Here is a 24,316-nt window from a genome sequence, read left to right as displayed (position 1 = left end):
AAAATGCAGCAATGCTGATAGTTATGTGTACCGCTAGAACAGCACACATTACACTTCTGCTCTGTGAGGTGCATTGGTTGCCAGTCTGCTTCTGGGTCTAATTCAAGGTGCTGGTTTAAAAACCTTTAAAGCCCTTCATGGCGTGGGGCCAGGTTATTTGAGGGACTGCCTCTCCCTGATTATATCTGTCCATCCCATTAGACCCAGCAGAAGAGGCATGCTATGGGTCCCATCTGCTAGGGAGCTACACTTGGTGGGGCTCAGGAGGTGGACCTTCTCTGCTGTGGTGCCCGCCTTATGGAACATCCTCCCGCCCCCCAAAGTGAGGCTAGCTGCATCCCTGTTGATTTTCCAGAAGTCCCTCAAAACCTGGTTATGCCATCAGGCCTGGAGGCCCCAGTGGACTGGCGAGGTACTAAGGTGGCTCCATTGTTGTTGACATCTGCTGTCCTTTCTTAGCCTTTAATTGCAATTTAATTTTTTTTCCGAATAATTGTTTTTTATAATTGTTTTATAATTTTATTGTACTGTGCCCAGAGCTCCATTTTTATGAGATGGGTGGCCATATAAATTTGATGAATAAATAAATAATAGATGGCTAAAGCCTGAAAAGTTGTAATTAAAATTAACATACATTAGGGATTTGGAACGTTCACCTAAAAAATATAAAGTTCAAATGTGACAAAAAGTTACATTTGAAATATCATAGACATATACTAATTAGAGAACTGCTATTTGCTGCAACTCAAAACTGAGAGAACAAATTATGGTAAACATTGAAAATAACATCATTTTACAAAGTGTTCTCTACTCCATGGCATCATAACATTTAGTCCATTGAAGGAGTTCATTGATACTTTCCGTACGTTAGACTCAAGTCCTAAAGAAAAGATCATGGTAACCATCCCCTAGTTATGGAGCTGCATCTCACAGCAGACTTGTCAGTTTATCAAAACTTCCAAAATTGTATATAGCCCTTTTAATTGGATTAACAAATCATTATATGATGGCTGTTGTGGGTCTTCCGGGCTGTGTGGCCGTGGTCTTGAAGTCTTGTTTCCTAACGTTTCGCCAGCATCTGTGACCGGCATCTTCAGAGGGCACAGAGAGAACTGCTCCTGTCTGTGCTCCTGCACTCTGAAGATGCCGGTCACAGATGCTGGCGAAACGTTAGGAAACAAGACTTCAAGACCACGGCCACACAGCCCGGAAGACCCACAACAGCCATCGTATGACATCATTATATGTCAGAAGTCAGTCCTTGATATACCTATTTTCTGGTCTTGGTAAGTCAGTGTCCCCTTGTTGTTATTTTCACTCAAAGCCCAAAATATACATAAAGATGAAAGCATAAGTATTTATTAAATACAGAATCATGGTATCATAAGCTTATTATAACATTAAAAGAAAGATTTATTTCAAAATTAAAATGCTCAGAATTTAAATCTTAGGATCAGAGTTATGACTTTCTTCTTTAATCCTGCAAATTACCATGTAAAATTAAGATGCTTTTTTCTCTCTTTTTGTCTCTCTCCCCCCCTCTCTCTCAAAAGTGAAAAGGAAGCCAGAAGTGTTTCAGAGTCACCCCAGTAAGATGAGAAGAATGAGACAATTATAGAGCAACAAATATTTTGAAAAAGATCATAACTTAAAAGCAGGTAACCTAATCATGCCATACTCTCTTGCCATATGGAATTTTCCTATATTTTCCATATGGTATTGCAGATGGTAAGGCTCTGGATCTTGCTAATGAGTATGCTCTTCTATCTGTATGATATTTAGCTGGCTTGAGCAAGCAATTTTATACAAATCATAATTACTTGGAACCAAAGAGACGTCAGTTTGGTGTTCCGTATAATTAACTCTTGCTTTAGTGCTTGCTTTAAGATGTTCAGGCCCTAAAACCAAGAATAATCCTGGTGAAAAGCCATATAAATGGAATTTAGCTTCTAATTAACAATCTCATGAAAGACCAAGTCTAGAAGGGGCTAGATTTAACTTTAGCCATCAATTAAACATGGCAGCCCAAATCCTCACTTCAATTTTCAATAGTCTGGCTTCAACTTTTAAACACTATTTGGTATGCATTTGAGGGCTTGGAAAATAGATTTTAAGAGTTAGGATTGAACCACTTCTAGGAAGGAAATTGTCCTTACAGTAGTTCCTATTCCTATGCTTGTCTTTTGTTGATACTTTCCTTAAACATTGGCAGAGGCATCAGCAGAGGGAGTCAAGAGTGGGCAAATATTGATAGAGCACCATGCTGTTGCAAGCACCACCTCTTGTATATGTGTGTTGCAACACTGTGTGCACTGCGTGCAGTACGAAAGGGGCAGAGTTTGCATTGCAACAGCGTAATGCCGTTATTGTTTTGGTAAAAGCATCAGAACCCCATGGATAGCTATGAATGTTGGGAGTGGGGTTTACTAGACTTGATATTCTTCAGGTTTTGGAAGATGGAATATATGCTGCTTTTTGCAACTGGAAAAAAGTGGGCTATGAAGATAATAAATGAATAATACAATCACATTCATGAACACAGACGCAATGAGATGCGGAACTATATTCTACTGCAATAGGTCATTGTAAACACTTGATGAACAGCATAGTAGAGAATATATGTAGGTTCTTGATGTTCCCTGAGCTTGGTTTTCTTCTTGGAGATGTTCTATTGCCAGAGTAGGTAACATCATCAGTGTCAGAGATAATGTTACCTAGTCTGGTAATGAAACATGTAGAACAAGAAAAGGAAGCACAGGGAACACCAAGAACTCAACATAAATATAGATTAGTTTATATTTTGTGTAACTAGGTAAAAAAATATAAACTAATCTATATTTTACTAAAAGACAATTACGACTATGGGCTTAATAGTTTTATAGGATCTCTTACAGTATTGTTGCTTGCTTGCATAGCACTTAAGTGTGTATCAAATAAAAATATTACTACTACTACTACTAAATAATAATATATATTTTAAAATTTAAAATTTTTAAACTTTTTGATGTTGTATTTTAATAATCACTTTTTAATCTTTTATAATGATGGTTTTATCTATTTGTTATTTTATTTAATTGTACGCTGCCCAGTCACTTTGTGTGAGATGGGCGGCTATATAAATGTGATATATAAATAAATAAATAAAATATTACTTCAGTGGTGTCACCAGTGGACTGAGAACAATGAAAATCAACAGCTGAAGCATATAATCCTTTCATGTGGTATAATTCTTGTAGCTACTTTATGCTCCAGTGCACAGTGGGCCTCCTGCCAGTTTTGTTAGTTCATTAATATGGGACTGGTCTATTAGTTGCTGCTTCTAAGCCAGTGAGACTTACGTTCCAAGCAAGTGTACTTAGGATTACACGTTTATTACCTTACCTTGTGTATTTACCTGAATTTAAGGAATTCCAACTTCAAACTCACCAAAGCTGGGCTTTAGTCCTAAATGGCAAGGGTGGCTGGTAACATACATAGCGTAGCAAGGAGGAACAGAGATAAATGTGACATTTCCATTTCCCTCTGCCATCACTATCACGTCAAAGGTGTAGCTATTTGCATTGGAAAACTCCTTTATTCAAATCCTTCATGTTCCTGTAAACAAAGAGCTTTACTTCTGGATAAACATAACATGTAGCAACTGGCTACTGTATTAAAATCATTGCCTTTGCTGAATTAAATGCGGGTTTGAGTTTACACAACATGCTAAGCCAAAACTAAAGAAATCACATTATGACTTAGTGCAATGAGTGCGTTCAATCACAGAGTTTCATATTTGTAGCAGCCTAACATGCCTGAATGTAAATAAATTATTACTTAGTTGGATGTCAATAAAATATGTAAATAGACTGGGAAAATCCTTTTAAGCACTAGATTGCAGCAAAGAGGTACAAAATTTGAACTCCTTGCTGCCAACTAGCGGCCAACTAACTAGATTTTACATGCAATTAATTAATTGTGTTTATAATTTAAAACAAGTAAATAATAAGTCCTACAAGTAAAGGAAACAAAGTCGTTGTTCGTTTATTGTAGAAAAATAGTAGAGGTCAACTCCATGGCACCTTATAGCGTATACTAAGACTGTACTGTAATTTTGTACTCACTTACCGAAAGATAAGCCGCACTAAAGGCAGTGGGATTTATCCCGGGTAGAAAGAATAGGGTTGTCTTGTAGCCAATTTTTTAAAAGCTATGTCTGTACAGACTCTGCATTACGCAATGCACGAATGGAATCCTAAAGTGACAGGCAACAATCCTGGAGTGTGTGAAACTGAGAGAAAGCAATTTAAAGGGAAACCAAATACAAAATGAACTCCCCCCTTCCTCGAAATTTGGTTGGCCCCAACCCTATCTGGTTTTAAGGCGGCCCTGAAGAGGCGGTTCTTCCCTCCCGCGCTGGCGTATCTGTAATAAATAAATGGCGTACCTGACCCCCAGCGCAGCATTTTTTTAAAAAAACAATTCCCCCGTGTTTTGAACCCTCGTTAGCCGCCCAGAGTCGCCTGGTGAGCGGGTGGCCATATGAAATTTAACCAATCAACCAATACATAGCTAATAAAACAAAATCACCCTGTCCTCTAACGGTTGATGTATAACCGTCTGGCACCCGCCGATTTACGATTACATCTCGTGCACCTGTTTAAAGTGAATTCTGGTTCAGTTTATGCCATTGTAAAAACGAGCATTTTGATGCTATAAGACTAAGGGTTAAATCAGCGAGAGCTGCACGTGCGCTAAAGAGCGAAAGCGTTTGCTTATCCCTCTGCAGAATCAGGACGGCATTCGCGCGGGCCGAAAACCCCAAGGCGCAGAACAGACAACTAAAGCAGGAGATGGGACTACGCATGCGCCCGAGGACAGGCGTAGTTTGTCTAAACTTGTATGGGCGGAGTCTAAAACATCTGTTCTCGAATCCTATTATGTTCCACGCAAAGGGGGGAAAAAAAAAGACAGGCCTTCCTTGAGCCGGAAGAGGAAATGGTGCTCCAGCGTTCATGGCCGCGCTCCTAGCAACGTAGGGACCGGTGCAGCGAAAGAGGTGGTCGCGGAGGGGCTTGGAGTTGCTCTCTGGTTCCGCGGGATGGCGGAGAAGTTCGACTCCCTGGAGGAGCACCTGGAAAAGTTCGTAGAAAACATCCGGCAGCTGGGCATCATTGTCAGCGACTTCCAGCCTAGCAGCCAAGCGGGACTTAGCCAGAAACTGTGAGTACGTCCCTCCCTCGCCTCCCCTTCCGACTCGGGCTCCCCAAATCCTTCCTCCAAAGCGAGCGGGGCTGGCGGGGGACACAGCAATTGGGGGTTGTGTGATGGTCACCGGGCGGATGGCGTTTTATTTAAAATAAATCCCACGGTTTCACTGGTAATTGAATAGCAAACATTACCATGATGATGATGATGATTTTACATTTATTAGCCGTCCAACTCCAATAGGCTTTGTTGTTGTTGTTGTTGTTGTTGTTGTTGGAATCTCTTTTCACCCACTATTCCACAACGTGGTGTGGTGGTTAAGGTGTTGGATGAGGCTTGGGAAGTCCCAGGTTCTAGTCCACCCACAGCCGCTGTTGACTTTGGGCCACTCACTCCCTCTTAGCCCAACCTACCTTACAGGGTTATTGTTATGAGGAAAAAGTGGAGGAGGATTAGTTATGTGAACTATCTTGAGCACCTGGAGGAAAGACAAAGTATCTAACAAATAAAATATTTGCGTAACTGTTACGGATGGCTGTTGTGACAACTTCCATAACCATTCTTGTAAAGTTCTTCTCCTATATTGGATCAGGAAACAAGCACTCTCATTCTGACAAACTGCCCTTTCTCTCTCCCTAGAAGTGCAGTGTTTATGAACACAGTGATATTAAAAGAGCTAACTATTATAACAGATATATAATGTAAGATCATTTTAATAAATTTCTTTAATTTTCTTCAAAAGCCACAGAAGCTATTAATATCTGGTAGAATTGAAGTTTGAGTGTGCAACTCCTTGTTTGGTGTAGAGCTTCATAGCAGAAATTTTAAAGGAGAAGAGGAGATTTGCCAATTTGCTTTCCTTCCCATTTGTTCTGAGAGCTTCTCTTTCCTTTATTAGAGACAGTTCATGTCGTGGAGCAAGATTGGTTATTGACTTAGGCCTCATAATGTCTTTTATAAAGCATCTGTTAGCACAGAGGCTCTATAAATTGATTGATAATTTGACTTCAGTGTGCTGTAAATTAATAAAAATGGTTTCTGTCTAGGAATTTTATGGTTACAGGCTTGCAAGATATTGACAAGTGCCGACAACAGCTTCATGATATCAGTGTGCCTTTGGAAGTCTTTGAGTAAGTGCTTAACTTCTCACCCCAGCTGTCAGTATCTGGCCCTAGAGATATTGGTGGTGTTTACACAAGAACAGTCACATATCTTTTCATAGTAAGTCTAATAAGTTGGACTGCAGGGCATAGATACATGTGTAAACACTAGAAATTCATTTTAAATATTCTCTGGAGTACACAGTGTTTGATTTTTGAGAAGCATCTCATATCCTTTTGCTCTTGGGAAATACATTCGGAGAGGCTGTATCTGGAATGCTGAGGTAATGAAATCCCCATAGAGGATCAGGTTTGGAGGATAGTTATTTCATTTTTCCAGGAGTCTAGTGGGATAATTTAAAAAACTTCTAGATATCTTAAGTTTATCTCATGTTTACTACAGTAGTATTTCTTTTTACTTTATTTTCCAAGAATCAGTGGGAAATTGCATGGTGGCTTGGCACTGAATTTTGGTGGTGCAGTCTGTGGGGCTGCTTGCAGATGAGGGCCATGGGTTGCTCAGTTCTCCTATAAAATACTATATAATATTCTTCATATCTTTCCCTAGATTTTTTTTCTCTCTGGACCTCATATATTTCTGGGAATTCAGTATCATTAAATGTTATTTAAATTCTGTGCTATTGTAACTATGTTTGGTTAAATATATTAAATGATAATCCAGTGTGAGTTTCAGAAAATAATATGGATAGAATGCATGGCTTATGTGCATGGTAAGCATAATATGTGAACCACATTAAAATCTCATAACATTTATTTTCTCAGATACATAGATCAAGGCCGTAATCCCCAACTATATACTAAAGAATGTTTGGAAAGAGCTCTAGCTAAAAATGAACAAGTGAAAGGTAAAATTGATACCATGAAGGTAAGTTGCCACTTGTACGTAAAAAATCTGTATTCCTTAAGTGTGCATTGTCTGCATGTACATTAGGAAAAGCTTCAAGCCAATATCTATAGAATTAGTTTTTGCTGTTCTTTGCTTATGTAGTTCTTATTTATTTATTTGGTAAATTTATATAGCCTCCCATCTCACATACGTGACTCTGAGTGGTATACAAAGTTAAGAACACAAACAAGGCAACAAAATAACAAAACATTAAAAAATCATTAAAAAATTTAAATTAAAAACAAAAAAACCCATTTAGTTATCCTTTATTGATTAGTCATTAGGCCATATCAGAATACAAAATATAAAATACAAAACAATAATAAGACTATATGTTAAAAATAGAGTAAAAGACATGTGTAAAAGAAAATGTAAATCATATTTCTGTGTCACAGAATGCCTACAATGTACTCTTTTACTCTATTTTTAATATACGGTCTTATTCTGTATTTTATATTTTGTATTCTGATATGGCCTAATGGCTAATAATAAAGGATCACATTAAAAAAAACCCATGATTTGCGGGAGAGTGCACTCAATTTCCCTAGCAATGCAGCCGCTTCGCAGGCTCCATATCCGTGTTACTGGATCCCCAGGCTAGATGTCAAAGCCATGTTTTCAGGCCCTTCCAGAAGGCCAGCAAGGTCGGGGCCAATCTGACCTCAGGGCTCTCTTGAAGTGAATTGTTTTGCTTTGGCTTCTTTGTGGAACTCTGGCTGCTTGTTGCAGGCAGAGGCTGCAAGCAAACATGCTTAATTATTGCTTCCATTTTTTAAAAATGTTCATATATTTTAAAAATTGCTTGGGACCAAGGGGCTTTTTACATTTTTTGAGTTCTCATTGTTCTCTGTGGTAGAACACTGAAAATATTTTCAGCCTTGTACCATTAATATATGATATTTTATATATGCTTCTAAGCTTAGCACAAAACATTTTTTTTGCTTTGTGACATACCTAGTAATTGGGTTGTGGCCTATTAACATAACACATGAAAGTTTATGATAAAATAACAAATAAAACAGATTAATCTTTAAGAAGGAAGACTAATATTTATAATACATTAAACTATTCTTTGTGCATTCAGATAACATCACTTTTTCTTTTTTCTTATAATACATATAAAAATAGGCATGTCCGCAGAGGAAGTTTCCTAGTTATTGTGAAATAGCTTTGCAGTTCTTGGCATATACTTGCAATCTTTAATACCATGGTATTTTGGAGATTGGGACACTGCGCTTCAAGTCTTAGATCGAATGGGGCATGGATTACCTACTCAATATGAACCTGACTCTTAGTCTTCTTATTAATTATGATGGAGAAAGGAAGCTTGTGGTTGCAATACTTTGTTTACAGAAAGTACTCTGCCTAGAAAGGGTGGCTTGCTGCTGCTATTATTATTATTATTATTTTATCCCACCTTTATATTTGGTCACCTCAAGGCAGCAAACATACCTAATATGCTACTTGAACACCTTTGTTATCTTAGGTTTTAATCTGATCAATTGTTTTAATTTCTATTCTTATTCTTTCTATTAACTTACTATTATTTCTTATATCTATTGTAATTTGTAATTCACCCCCATAATGTATTTTACTTTGAAGAGTAGGATGTAAACTGGAAAATATCTGAAGCCTTAGAAATAAAGGCAATTCTGCACTAGGATAATTCTGGAGGACAGAGCCTAGTGTGTGTACTTTGGATATTTTTCTGAAGAGAATAATGTCTTACACTGCAAGTGCAAACTCTTTGAATTGATAGAGGTTCTCCAGACAACTCATCACATGATAAGTTGAGGTCTGGTATTTATAGGAAAGTGTAAGCACCATGGTACCTTTAATATAATTCTTTGCATCCCTGCCAGTGTATTTACTCTATTTGCCAAAGTGATTGTAGGCAACCTGTCATAAAGATTGTCAGTTGTCTCAGTGGAACACTGATGGACAGATATTCATTTGTTTTCAGTTTACTAAACTATGATTTAATAGTAGTCTTCTGGCAGGTGATGTTGCTTCTACTGTAAGATACTAATAATAAAAGGTCCAGTTTCCTTGCATGATATTTTTTCTTTTTCTCTTAGAAATTCAAAAGTCTGTTGATTCAGGAACTGACTAAAGTGTTCCCAGAGGACATGGCTAAGTACAAAGCTATTAGGAGTGAAGATCCTTCTCCATAATTATATTTTCTGTTGTCCTGCGTTCCCTTCCATACTCTGGTGATATGTTTGTATGATGATAATTGACAGCTTGAAGAATGAAGATGTGTTCACCTGAAATACTGATTAAATATTGTATCTCTTGGCCTAGTTGGAAGGTGATTCTTTTGTGCTACATCTGCAGTCATTAAGATTTTTAAGAAGTTCAGAAAGAATCCAGAGATTCAAAATATTTTCTCTGTAATGTGACATGAAGCCTGTCTGTGATCTAAAAGCTATCTCCTCTGCATCTTGTAAATACTACACAAAGTAAGGTGGGATCAGGACTGTGGTTGTGAATTGCAGCTTACACAAAATGGGGTAGTAATATAAATGTGTCATTATTTCCTATGAATTCTAAATTATTCTTTTGAATAATTAGTTTCTAGCGTGACCTCTTTTTCCTGTTTTGATCTGTATAAGAGCAATACTTGTTCATTTTGTGATGTCATAAAAATAAAATAGGAATGTTTCTAATATTATACATGGGGATACTGTCAAAACAACTTCTAACATCTTCAGTTTTTCATGGTTAGTGAAAAAATGAACTTCTAAATATATTATAACCTTAATATGTTAACTTGTTTTTCATCTTTTATATGGTCTTGTTTTTTGTTTATATCTTTTCTGACAGTCTGACAATCATAAGAATTGATTACATAAGTTGTAAACAAAGGATTTACATCTTGTACATTATAAACATATAGTAACTATAAGCTTATTCATACAGGCATGTTCATCATTTATGGCAGTTCTGATTTGCATGGAAATGAGTTATGAATAAACAGTAGAGAGAACTTGCATATCTTATCTTGAATATTTTTCATTGGAATAAATTGATGTTTAACTATTTAGTGAAAAAACCAAATATTTTCTGAATAATATCCAAAATGTATAATCAAAAGGAAGGTGATGGATTGATATTTAATGATAATTGCAAAGTAAGCTCATTTATATATGTGCACATGCATTACATATATGTAAATAAAAAACACAAACTCTATTCCTAAGGTAATAGACAAAATGTAGGCTAGGAATGACCTAAAAGCAAAAGTGGGAATGACTCCTAAGAGAGATCCATCAGGTGGTCCATTGTAGCCCTCCACACTCACCGGCCAAGATCATGCTTGCTGCCTCAGTGCTCATTTTTCTGTTTACAGACAATCAGATCAGTCTGAAAACTGGTTCATTGAACCTGCAAATTACAATAGAAATAGTAACATGAGTACAGCCATTCAGAACACTGACAGGTGAAAGGTTTTGATTGCAGTTACCATGTTCTGTGGTAAATGGAACTGTGATCTTGCACATGCAACACCCCCACTCCCCCCAAAAAGTGCAAATAGGAATTAGGATGATGAAAAACTAAAGAGAGATCTTGAACTGCTAAGTTTTATCTGAAGCCATTGATTAACTCTAAGGGGGAACTTATAGCTCCCCATGTATCAAGAGCTTAGCTTCACTGACTCCAGAAGAAGAATCACTTTACAGGCAGGAAGTACTTAAGGGCTGAATGGCAGAGTAATAAAATGATATACCTTTGATTTTAGAGTTTGGGCCCTAGCAGGCTGCCTGTTCTTCCTTCTGACAGAAATGGCTGCAAAGGCTTTCCTTTGGTTTCAGCTAGTACATTTTTTATAGATTCATCAAAATGTCTGCTTTAAAACTTTGAAGATAGCTTGGGATGAGATGGACTAACATTTGGCTGCAGTGGAAAGGCATATCTTTGCACTTTGACTGCAGAGATGGAACTTGGGGGGTTAAGTCCATCTTGAGGACCCTCCTCAGCACATCTGGGAAGGGGATACTCACCCTAAAGTGGGTTGGTGGCTGATCGAGATTAAACTTCTTTGAGGCTGAGGGTCTTGTAAGCCTTCTTGGCCAAGGGTATGAAATCACTTTAAGAAAATGGCTTCAGTCTGTGTTGGGCATTTCTTTATCTTCTATTTCCTCCAATAGCTCTCTCCCTAAAGAGCACTACTGGGTGAGTCAATGCCCAGAAATGTATGCCCAGCAATTTGAAATATGTTTTATTTCCTCAACTGACTGTGAGCTGGTGCTCCCTTAGCTCCTGTGAATAATATTGAAAATCTAGAGAAGGTATGCTAGTACATTTTGGCACTGGTACTTCTGAGCATACCACTGGCCCTTGCTGGTAAGCTCTGAATGGGATGGGCAAGATGGCAGGCACTACATGTTCAGTCATGCAGCCACATCCCTGGAAGGCAGAGGGAAAGGAAGGAGGATTGCCTTTCAGAGTCCTGGGAATTTGAGATTAGAGGGGGATAGCATGGTGAGGACTATTTGCTTAGATTGTGCAAGAGGGGAATCTTTCAATGATTATCCTAAACAAAGGAGTTTACTGAACTGATCAGATTTATTAATATCAGGGATGTGATGAGTTTAAAATTGGAACGGTATATTACAGTGGCACAAGGTTTAGTCTTTCTTTCCAATTCCAATTTGACATTGTACTGCAGTAAGAAAAAAAGTTGCATCTGTGTCCATTCATCTCTAGAAAAAAGTATATAATCAAAACTGGGATAGAAATATTTGATGGGTTACTACACAGAAACAGAAATATTGGTTCAGATACTTGCAGAAGCTGACATACAACCATCCTTAAGTTGATTGAGTTTCAGTAATGGAAGGGCTATTCTTTCTATTATTTTATTTTTCTTTTAAGTACTCTGAGGCTAATTTGTATATTTTATTACAGCAATCATATAAAATCAAATAATCAAAACCTACAGTTATATACCAAATATAAGAACTATGTTGACAAGAACAAAAGAAAAAACAAAAGAGAAGAATTTTAGAAAAAAACCCTATTAAAAACACATACAGTAGTTTAATCTAGTATTTGCTTCTTACAAAAAAAGTGAAATCTTTTTGCTAGTGGGAATGAGACATTTCTTCAGTCTTCATTTTGCAGTCCCTAATGTCTTCTGAAAAAACTGATCCCCAGAGTTACAACATTTTCAGGGACAGCACAGATAATGTGAAGGCTTGCTGAAGATAAGAAATTTATGAAAATTGCTTTTCTCTCCCTCTTCCAGTACCTCCTGCTGATCAGAGTGTCCTGAATGGAACTCCTGTCAGAGACATGTGTACTTGTTATCTTGGTATTTATTATAAAAAAATTACAGTGACAAAGTCCATATAGATGAGAGAACATGTATATAAGAGTCTAAAGTAGCTTCTAGTAAAAAAAAATGCTATTTTTCAAAGTACAGTCTGAAATGTGTGGAATACATGAGTTTAAAGCATCAAAAGGCTGGCATCCTGCAACTGTAACACATTCAAATAATCTGAATCTTCTTTGACTTTCTCCTTTGTGAGCTTGACCCATGCCCCTTTCTCTTGTCTTGCCTATCAATATCGATACAGCTACCATCTCATCACAGCTTTTCTTTTTTTTGAAGACTCAAGCAGGATAAAGTAGGTACTGCATTTCAGCCTTCTCTGTGTTATTTGTCAGCACTTCTCCTAGAAGTGAACTTCTCCATCATCTCTATTTTACTAAAAAGCATTATATAAAAGCCTCGACTGATGGAACCACTATGGGCAGTGGCAATCAGTATCTACTGTATCCCACAAGCCTAAAGTGAGGTCTCACCAATATCCAAAGAAAGGGGAAAACCACTCTCTACAGCAGGAGCAACTTAGGGAAGTGACTTGCAACCTTCCCTGCTGGCTTCCGCATTGACTTTGCTTGTGGGAAGCTGGCAAGGAAGGTCGCAAATGGCAATCACATGACTATGGGATGCTGAAACTGTGGTAATTGCGAGCTGGTTGCCAAGCACCCGAATTGCGATCAGGTAACTGTGGAGATGCTGCAATGGCTGCAACTTTGAGGACCAGTTGTATATACCCCTTGTTCAGCACTGTCATAACTTTGGATGGTTGCTGAATGAGTGGTCATAGGCCAAGGACTACCAGTATAGACTAATCTGGTGGTAACCAACAGAATATAGAAGACTGCAACCAGTGGCATCCACAGCAAACCACAATGATGCAAAGTAAGAATCAGTAGGTTCTACCAGTTATGATTTATATTTTAGTGAATAGTGATAATGAAAGAACCATGCTGGCTGGGGAATTCTGGGAGTTGAAGTCCACACATCTTAAAGTCCCCAAGGTTGAGAAACAGCGGTATAGGCACTTTAACTGAAGAAATGTTAAAATATGGATGTGGCTTGCTTATGAGTGGCTATGTGACTTGTTTAATGTATGTGCAAGGGCTTCATCCATGTCTGATGACTGAAAGAATACGATTACTGATTCTACAAGAGGGAAGGCAAAATCCTCAAGGGGATTAGTTTTTTGGGTACCTGGAAAACTGTTTGGTAGAAATGTGATTGGAAAGGCACAAAAGGTGACAAATTTGGGAAGTGCAGTGCAGCTTTATGCTGATTGAGCAAATCAGATATTTGCTGTTCAGCAAGTCATTGAGAAATGTATGAATGTGAGAAAGAAATTTCACCATAGTTTGTTGATTTAAAGAAAGCATATGATAAAGTGAATAGGCTTAAATTGTGGAATGTTTTGCACAAATATGTGGTTGGAAGTTGGTTGCTCAGTGTGATAAAAATGGTATATGTATGGTGTAAATAAAGCATACATGGAAATAAATGGAATACTCAGTGAATAGTTCACTACTAAACAGTAAGATAAGATTGTGTAATGCCCCCTTGATTGGTCAGTATATTTATGGACAAATATATAAGGAATGCTTTCAGTGATGTTAGAAGAGTGTTGGTTGAGGATGTGAATGTACATGTACTCTTGTATGAAGATTATGCCATTTTGTAGGCTGAGACCTGAATGATTTGCACCAAATGTTAGATAAGTAGTATAATTTAATAACAACTATGGATCTGGAAATGTATAAAAGACCAAAATAGTTGTGTTTGACTAGGAAAATGGAGTGAGTCATTGCAAATTATACATAAAGCATGAAAAAGTAGAACAAGTCGATGGTTTTTTTTGTACTTGGCAGTATGCTTTTTTAGACATGGGAAAATTAATAGAGAAATTTTATGACATGCAAATGCTAATAGAAGGGTAACAGGTATATGTCCTTTTGGGAGAAATGGATGCTGGTTGATTGAGGTGATAATGGCTATGTGTAAGAGCATGCTTCAGCTCATTTTGTGTGGGAGCTGGGTATGTCAGGAAAAACATTAAAGTAAGTTGAATGGAGGCAGTAAGGGTTACTTAAGAAGTGTATGTGGTAAGACAAGAAGAGGACAAGAATGATGGGCGAATGAATCTGGGTTGAATATCAAAGTGAGTGACCCATACATTCAATGACTATTGAGTTGGTTTGGTCATACACTGAGGAACTGAAAGGATGAATGGATCAAAGGGAAGGGAAGGTTGTGTTTGGATGGAGTTGATGAGATCTTGGAAAAGAGAGAGGTGAGAAGTTTAAAGAACAAAATGCAATGTATGGAGCAGGAAGGTATGGAGAGGTACTGTATAATGAATAATGTTACTGTAAATTAGTTTTAGCTATGTTTTCTTTACTTTTTCTTATATCTTTCTTTACTTGGGTTATCATTTCTTACTTTTTTCTGTGAGTTATCGTTGTATTATTTTTTTCCCCTGAAGAAGTTAAATATATAGTCAGTAGTTAGATAATATGTTTCTACTTTTCTCTTCCTCCAAAAAGATTCTTAGAACATCTTATAAACCTGAATTACAAACCTCAAGCCTAGCACAAAAAGAAAATAGATTGGAAGAGAAGTTAATTAAAACAACAGCTGAGGCATTTGTTCTTAATTACCAAGTTTGGCAGATAGTACACTTTAGCAAGTCTTCAATCTTTCTGTTTCTCTGATGTCCTGAATGATGGCACTTGACAGGAGAAGGGAAAAGCATCCTTGTCTAGATTGGTAATCATGCAAAATCAAGGGTATCCGACTATTCCCTCTGCCTTGGACAGTCTTAGCAAGGATGCCTTCTTAGATTTAGGGTTATGATAGCGTGGATGGTGGATGGTGGTAATGGTGTTCCCTCCTTGAGTTTCAGCAACATAGTAATCATAGCAGCAGGCCATACATCATGGCATGGAGACGGCTTCTAAGAGTTGACCTCTTTCTTTGCCCCCGTACCTCCTTTTCCATGATTTTTCCCAAAAAATCTCTGGTATACCCTACAGCAGGGTTCCTCAACCTTGGCAACTTTAAGACAGGTGGACTTCCACTCCCAGAATTCCCCAGCCAGCCTTGCTTCTGGAAGTTGAAGTCCACCTGTCTTAAAGTTGCCAAGGTTGAGGAACCCTGTCCTACAGCATACAGCACACTCTATATCCCACGGACCATACGTTGCTAGCTAACTGGCTTTTAAAAGTAATGATATAGAACAATACTGTGGGTATAATCTTGAGACAAATCATTCTGCTTCATGCTGGTCTGTGATTGCACAGGAGGGTACAGGAGCTTTATGAAATGTCCCTGAGTCAAGGATTGGAGCAATTTTGCAGTTCTGGGTTCCAAAAAAAAAAGAAAAAAAAGAGGCAGGTTGTAAGCTACGTTTAGCTTTTGCTTCATTAGGATGTAGGGGTAGTAGAAGAGGAGTTAAACACTAGTGGGTTTCCCTTTTAATCACAGGGATTAATTCATCAGTGTCTGTCCTACCAGAAGTACTTTGGGGAAAGCTTATTGAGTCCTTTGTTTGCAAAACAATTTCTGTCCAAAACTGAATGTTACAAGCATATAATTTTAAAAATCAGAAGGTAAAAAATTCTGCCTCCACCTTTCCCATATACATAGCTTCTAATTTCTCCTCATGAAGGACATCTCTACACTGTTTGTGGTGTTCACAGACATTATTCACCGTTCAGAAAGAGAGATGCTGAATCTCTTTTTATTCCTTATAGATCTTTAAAGGCTTTCCTTGCATCACATTGCCTGTGTGCAATGTGTGACTGGATAGGCCTGATTCCTGGAGAAAGCGCTAAACCTACCAATATAATCTACATCTGTCTCAAAACAAGCAGCAACACTTCTCTTAAAAAAAATAGCAGTTAAAGGAACTCACTCTAAAATACTGCACATTTTTTTCTGAGATTGGCTTTTTCAGAAAGGCAAGCAATTTATTTGTTTATTTAGGAGATTTATGCACTGTACACTCCCATAATGGCCCTGGTTGGCTTATGAATTATGGTAAAACACCCGTGAAAGTGTTTTAACATATAGTAGAACTAAAACACAAAAGCCAAAACATTTGCATCAAAGGCCTGGAAAAGTAAGCATTTGAACCTCAGATGAACCACCATAAAGAAGGATCTTGCTTCAGTTTCAGTGCCAAATTATTCCATAATATGGGTTAATCCAATCTTTCAAGCACCTGAATTAAGGTTTGGATTTCAGCTTCAGATTTATCCATTCATATCCATTACTTATGGATAAAATTATCCCTTTTTTCCCCTGTTTTTGTTAAAATTGGAAATGCTGGGCTAAGCAGCTCCTGAAAGAACATGTTCCTAGCTTCAGTGCCTAAAATATAAATCTTCATGCATGTTGAAATCAGACTAAAATGTACAGATTTAGGTTGGGTTTTATAGATAGATCATATTACATGTATCTGACCCAGAACCATGCTTTTTGCTTATAATTACTATAATAATTACTAATCACTATTTGCAAGACATGATTGCCTATTTAACATATGCAGACTCCGTGATAACCATTCATTGTTTGTGCCTGAAGTGTTAATAACTTGCTCCCCATCACACTGGAGTCAGCCATTTCCCGCTCCCAATGTTGGGATTTAGGTTGACTTCCAAGTGGCTGATTTTTGTATGACAATACCTTCTGGATAATTCTCTTACACTATACATGTATATTAATTTCTTACTTGTCAGTCTTCCAAATGCTTGGCTAGAATACAGAAAGATGGAAATACTTTAATACTTACTAAACAATTATGCTGAACACTTGCTGTATGTTTCCCCTTATATCTTCAAGCACAGCAAGGTATGGTTGAAAAAGATCTTTACAAATTCCAGTATGATTTGACTTGATCAGACCAATCCATGAATTGGAATGCAACTATCTACTGGATTCCAGACTCCTGAACAGTGTTGTTTTGGCAGTTTAAAAATTTCAATAAATGTTTAAAATGCTCATCTGAAATTTTAAAATGTGTCTTTGGAAATAAACCACATTGTAAAATGCTAATTTGAATAGCTAAGTACAAAAGGTGTTTTTTTTTTTTTTTTTAAATGATAGATTTATGGGAAGAAAGAAGATGATATAGACCGATGAAAGCCTAGTTTATTCATCCCCACCACAGATGCACTTTTTCCAAGAGAAATTTAGAGAAGAGCTTTTGCTTCCACATTTTGAACAGTCTAGATTATTTCTGATACCCTCTTGTTAAGGCTTTTTTTCAGATATCATTCCTGTCAAGACAAGGCCAGCAGATCATTGGACAGAGGTTATGAGAAGGAGATCAGAACTCCTGACTAAGATCTTTGGAGTTTCTAAATCTGAAGAAGAGATGTCTGCAGAGTCTTCCTGGTCACCCTGAAACAGTACAGGCTGTTGCTAATTGGCATTTCTGGATGGCTGCTCAAGTGACTCTAGCTCAGCAAAGTGTCTCAGGGAACCGAAGATGACAGCACCCTTGTGCTCAGATATATTGTTTTTTATTCATGGGATGCTGAGATTTCAAATAAAATGTATATTTACTTGTGGCAAGTGGTAGTGGAGAGAATGCTATTGAAATCAGTGGGACATTTCTGAGTCAACAGGACAGAACCTCATTAGATGGGAGCAAGTTATATTGGGCTACATATTTAGCAATACATTGCAGAGAACTTTACAAAAGGCAGAGTGGGCAATTCGAGGATTGATCCTCAAGGAGCACAGGCCATCCTCTAAACCAATCCCTGTTCAAATCAGTGGGTTTTGTGTACTCTGTAGCTACTGCAATAGAAAAGGATGGGCCATGGTGGTTCACCTTGAGAGGCCTCTCCCAAAAAAGAGAGCTTGCCAAAGATTGGTAGGGGAAACTGCATGGGAGGCCTAAATACCATCAGTCAATCAATCAATCAATTTATCTATTTATTTGATTTCCATGGCTGCCCACCTTGCCATTGCAACTCTGGACACCTAATACCATAAAAAACATAAAATGAACATCAGAAAAACGGCAATTATAATAACAACCAAGATGTTGCCTTTAAAACTTGGGCACTCGAATTGGACTGGAGCTGGGAAGAACTTAGTCCCTAAATCTGAGAGAGAAACACTATACCTTTGCAAAGTGGATTTTTCACCCCCCCCCCCCCCCAGTACAAACCACAAATACTTCAGGCAAAGTGAAAAGTGTTTATTAAGGAGGTGGTGGTGGTGTCAAGTCTTTATATAGAGTACAGAAACAAATGATACATTCCATATATGTGATGTGTCAGAAAGCAACAAATCAAACAATAAAAGACATTGATTAGATGTGAGAATTAAACAATAGAAGACATTGATTCTAGATAACATTCCACAAGTGGCAAATTTATGGGTTACATCACTCCCTTTCCCAGTTGAGTTTGTTTCTTACTTAACACTTGCAGGTGTGTTCAAGGACTCCATAATATGCTCCCTATTGCTTAGTTTCTGAAAATGGTACCTTTCGCATATCAAAGGAAATGGCCTTGGCTGGAAAACTGGTTTTCTAAAGTTAGAAAAAGAGGCCTAGACTGCCATGCTAAAATGCTAATATCACCTTTTTGAAAAAAAGCTAATAATGAAGCCTAAAATTCCAGGTAACAAAGACAAAACCCAATCCATGGTGAAATAACATCACACAGGTTCTAACTAACTTCCTGACCCCCATGCCAAGGAACACATCCATGAGGAGCATGGAATGGAAAAGTACTGTGCCTGTGATTCTTGCAGGACAGCAAGGATGTATTCACCCATAGCTGACCCTTCTAGGTTAGCCTATATCTAACCTAGGTAACCTATTAAATGTATTCAGGAAGTATTCACCCATAGCTGACCCTTCTAGGTTAGCCTACATCTAACCTTGGTAACCTATTAACTGTATTCACCTGTAGTTGACATCTCTTGAGAAAACAAAAGATATGGGGATGGGTCCACAGCACAGAAGAGATCAAAGAGAAATCCCAGTTAAGGTGATGAAGAACTTCTGGAACAATCAGTAATCTCTAAATGTTATATCTCCTTGAAGCAAAATGTATAAAAAACCTGATCTCTTTGTGTTCGGGGAGCCTCTTTTCATAGAGGTGTCCACTTTACTGCTGCGCACCAGTAAAGGAATTTTGCTCTAAGGGTTTCTCGTGTCCAGCGAAGTTATTGGCAGCTGTCTTTGGGCTAAGAACCCTGTTTTGGGTCCAACATCCAAGTCTTTAAAACTTTCCAAAAAGTTGGTAGAGTTGAGGCCAGTCTAATCTCAGGGGGTTCAGCGTCCAAAGGGCAGGCACTGCAACAAAAAAGGCCTACTTTGTGGGTCTTGCTGGATGAGATTTGTTAATTGACAGGACCACAGCATGCCTCTTCTGCCAGATGTACATGGGAAGCAATGAGACAGAGACAATCCTGCAAATGGAGAGCTTTATAAGTGACAACCAACACTTTGAATTGTACCCGGAAGGACACATGGGCTGGTAATGCATTGAAAACAATGTCATGAGGATACTGTATCTGTCTGATAATTACAATTTTATTAGTATTAAAACTGAGGTGGTCAAAAGTTAATTCCAGCATTTCTGGGCATTGGGTTTAGAAGGTAATCAAGAGAATGACCACATGGCTCCATTTTAGAGTTACACCTACAGTATCTTCTTTGACTAGTGAAGAGCAAGGAGGGACGATGTTACAATTTAGCTATTAGCCTTTATGCAACAATGCAAGAGCTGGCCTTGGCTGAATTACTTACATGATGAATTTGTGATTATATATGTTGTGAGTTTGACCAGCTTAATCACTGAAAATGAATGATCTGGGAGCTGACAATGTTAATGCTGGTGCACTGTTTATTAAATGGGCGATTTGCTTCTATGGGTGAGATCTGAGGCCAGTGGTATGTATGGATGGTGTTTGAAAAATGGCCACTTTGCTATTTGAGTGTTGGACCTGAATCTTTCTAAAAAGGCAAAGTAAATCTCCTGGTGACTTTATGGATACATCTGTGGAATTTCTTGGCAGCAATACAGATGTGGCTTGCCATTACCTTCTTCCAAGTTTTTTTTTTTAATATACTTCTCAGCCTTGCCTATAGCCCTGGCATTTCCTGGGACTGTCCCACATCCAGCTTAGCTTCCAATCCCAGAAAATGTTTGCCAAGGGCTGCCGTTGAAATGTAAACTTTGCAGAGTGTGTATGTGGGGAGAGAGAATCCTCTGGGAGTCTAACATAGACTGAGTTTTCTGCTGATCTCCACTTACAAGTAAAGTGCCAATATAGTGTAAGTGGAGTTCAACAGAAAACTGAGGCTACATTAGATTCCCAGAAAGCTCCCTCTTTATCATAATGAAGAAAGCAAATATTGCTAATACATTGCATGTTTCCAGTATTGGATAAAGGAAAGTCAGTCCTTTAGGGGGACACATTTCTTGATGTCAAAACACTGTTCCCCACATTGCCAACCATCAGTAGCAATCAACTCATTTGTAAACTCTTTGGATTGGGGCCAACTCTGGTGAGTTAACCAGAATCAACTCAGAACAATCTGAGAAGTTGAAAATGATGCCAATCAAGGTGAGAGTTAAAATAGGTCGACCCTTGCTGAATAATCTAGAGTTGTTGTTTTTTCCCAGATACCAGGATTGGTAGAACCAATAAAAAGCTGGGTGCTTAGCAACCATTATAAGTCACCAGGTAAATGTGTTGCCACTGATGCCCTTGTTAAAGCAAAGTTCCCAAAACAGAGTGGGCGAAGATAATTCATTGCAGACACTCTCAGAAGCTGTGATATTTGCACAATACTATGCACCAACTGCAATGGGTATTGATGTATCACCTGGGTGGAGGTGGAGGGAAAGGAACAATGTCATTTCTCAATTCCAGAATATAACCGTTTGAATGTTGAGTAAAATGTATTATTCTAGCAGGAAAAAGGACTTCCCCTGAAGAAGACTGCCTCCGGCAGCAAGTGAGACATCACTACTTTTGAATGTATGGATGAGTCATCAGAAATCACACACATTTCCTATCCTGTCACTTTATTTCAGATGCAGTGCTTCTCAACAGAACCTTTCACATACTCAGCTTGAACCTGTTTACATATTCAGTGGCAAGTCACCCCATGTTCACTTATCAGTTCATACAGAAGCAGTTCTCAAATGGCTCATAGAAGCGACAGTGAGTATCTATTGAATGACTATCTTGCTGAAGCAGAACTGGATCTGTTCAATGTCTGCAGGAGAGAAGGTCTCAGGATCCTGCAACAGCTTCTGTAGGTTCCACAATGGAAACATTTACTAAATAAATCCAAGTAGTCCCAAGGCCTACATTTTCACAAACTATCCCTTATTCATCTTCCACACCAGTTGAACCACATTCATAAGATTTTATTAGTCCCTGAAGTGTATTACAAGTAACTCTCTGTCAGCAAATACAGACTACTTTATCAGAATTGCTTGAATATCTAACATGTCAAATTAGCTGACAGCAAAATGCTAGCAAATTAATGAGATGACAACAACAACAAAGATAAATAAGCCCTTTCTACAGTCTTTGGCTCAGGAGGAAGTGTTTCGCAAAACCACCACCACCATCATCGTTTTTTCATCCTTTTGCTTCCATTTTAATATGTTCCTCCCTTGGCTAAAGTTTTATTTTCCTCTCTCCTCTTCATTTGATTACAGCAGAGAGTTACTGATGCAGCAGCAAATTAGATATTCTCTTGGCTTTAATGTTCCGCCATAATCAAATCCATGACTTTCAACCGTACAGATTGACATCACCTGTATATTGGCTGTTTGTAGCTGGAGCCTGGAAGCTCATTCATCGTACTTGAGCCTGCTTCCTATCCCAGGAAAGGCTCTCCAAGGAGCCTTATATTCTCATCTTGCTGTTTTGTGCTGAGAAGTTTCTAGACTGAGTTAGTCCTTTCAAAATCCAACCACATCCACATACAAGGCAACAACTTCGCACCTTTGCTTGAAATATCTTTGAAGCGTTATAATTTTAACAAAAAGGTAATAGCCTGCCATAATTGTCCCTGGACTGAGGCATGATAAACTTTTTTTGAGTGGCGGGGTGGGAGGGAGGTCAGCCAAAGCCTGCCTCTGGATCTTGTATATTCTAAGCAAGCTGAATCATTCACCTTTCTGGACCTGAGATCCTCTTTTATCCCAAATGTGCCACTGCCACTGATCCTTTCTCCTCATTTTCCTGGCGCTGCTTTTTAAAATGTATACACTTTCTCTCGGTAGCAGTACTACCAGCACACAAGTGTATGTTTTCACTGTATATTTTAAGGTATTCTGCTTTTTCTCCCATATATCTGAATGGTGGTGGCACTACTACTAGGTGATGCATTCCAAGTCCTCAGTTGCAGCCCAGTGCATTTGAAAAAGAGTCCTTTGTAGGTCATGTGTTGGATAAGAGATTCCTCATTTTACTTCTGAGGTTAGAAGTTGAGAATTTTAGATTCCATCTTCAGTGCAAAGGTCTGAAGTAGAGAAAGAATTCTTACCGGGGCGTTCGGGGGCTTTCTCCGCTAACTCAGATATGCTTTTGTATAGGGCAAGTTACAGTAGTGTTGATGTAACAAGATATGAGCAATCTTTTCCAATAAAGACAGATTTTGCTGAAAGCATAATCACACAAGTATAGGCACAAATACAATGATTTGTGTCATAGCAATTATACATTCAGTGCTACAAATGCCAACACCTGTCTGCTTTATGAAAAATCACAATTAACCTAATAGGATGCAAATTTGACTATAACAAAGAGAAAGAGTGTCCACCAAACCTACGGGACGTGCTTCTTTTTCTGAAACATGATTGTTTTATTGTTGCTGCATATAGTGATTCCAGATAGGACCACAATTGCCTGAAAGTCTATGACTTGAATATTTCTTTTTTCTGAAGGAAACAGGATATATGTTTTGCCACGCTCAAGGCGGGCGTCTGGAGCTGGCATCAAGGCTTCTCTTCAACCGAATGAATAGGAGAGCCAACACAATAGGAGTGGCTGGTCACTTTTTGAAATAAGAGTCAGTACAGATTTTGCTGTAACTAAATCTACTACCTTATAATCATCTGAAATAATGAAATAAAGTAATGTGCACTATCAGCGAACATTGTCCATTATGCCCAGTCTTATACTTTCAAACTGCATCTAGCTACCTTTCTGGTATATTCATATTTTCTAAATTGCAGTTGGCTAAATTGCAGTGATTTCGCATTGACACAGGTTTTATATTTGAAATCTTGGAATTGCAGGCAGAGACTTTCGGTTTATATATTACTGCAGAGAATCCATGATCAAGGCCTAGAGCCCTACTTAGCCACAAAAAAGAAATGTGGCCTGTGACATGAGTTTTTGTGACTCGCAGGCAGTATAACACATACAACTGGCCACATGGCTATCCTTTTTGGTATAGCTAGGCCTGCAATATATTGCCTGCCTATATGTAGAGCTCCTATCAACAATCTACATCAAGCAGTTTGCTGAACAGGCATCCTGCATATTGGTATTTAAATATTCATGCCAAAGATTGTAGGTTGTTTGTAGGTAAGACCAAGCTGATATGTTTATTAAAACCAAGAAAACAGGGAACTAGTGATAATGGAATCTGTAGCTGGTATAACTTCATTGTAGTCAGAGGAAGAAAAAGGTACAAAACCAACGTTTGGAACTCTAGGTGTACTTCAAGCAAAGAAACATGGAGAAAAGGAGACTAACACAGGCATACGAGGAAATATAAACATAATCTAGGGACACAGG

At 38.2% G+C, this 24,316-nt stretch overlaps 1 protein-coding gene across 1 annotated transcript; it reads left to right on the top strand.

The window, feature by feature from the left end:
* Positions 1-4,940: 4,940 nt before the first annotated feature.
* Positions 4,941-18,097, top strand: MED10 (mediator complex subunit 10). Its single transcript, XM_007435815.4, has 4 exons — positions 4,941-5,202; positions 6,234-6,317; positions 7,071-7,173; positions 9,273-18,097. Exons 1-4 carry the CDS (start codon positions 5,081-5,083, stop codon positions 9,366-9,368), a joined length of 405 nt encoding a protein of 134 aa, XP_007435877.1. The 5' UTR covers positions 4,941-5,080; the 3' UTR covers positions 9,369-18,097.
* Positions 18,098-24,316: the final 6,219 nt, after the last annotated feature.

This window comes from Python bivittatus, unplaced genomic scaffold (genome assembly GCF_059951505.1).
Source record: "Python bivittatus isolate LINGU-HERP-01145 unplaced genomic scaffold, Pbiv_v1 ctg000960_np1212, whole genome shotgun sequence".
Taxonomy (NCBI): domain Eukaryota; kingdom Metazoa; phylum Chordata; class Lepidosauria; order Squamata; family Pythonidae; genus Python; species Python bivittatus.
The sequence above is the reverse complement of the archived record's forward strand: the minus strand, read 5'-3'. Positions and strand labels throughout refer to the sequence as shown.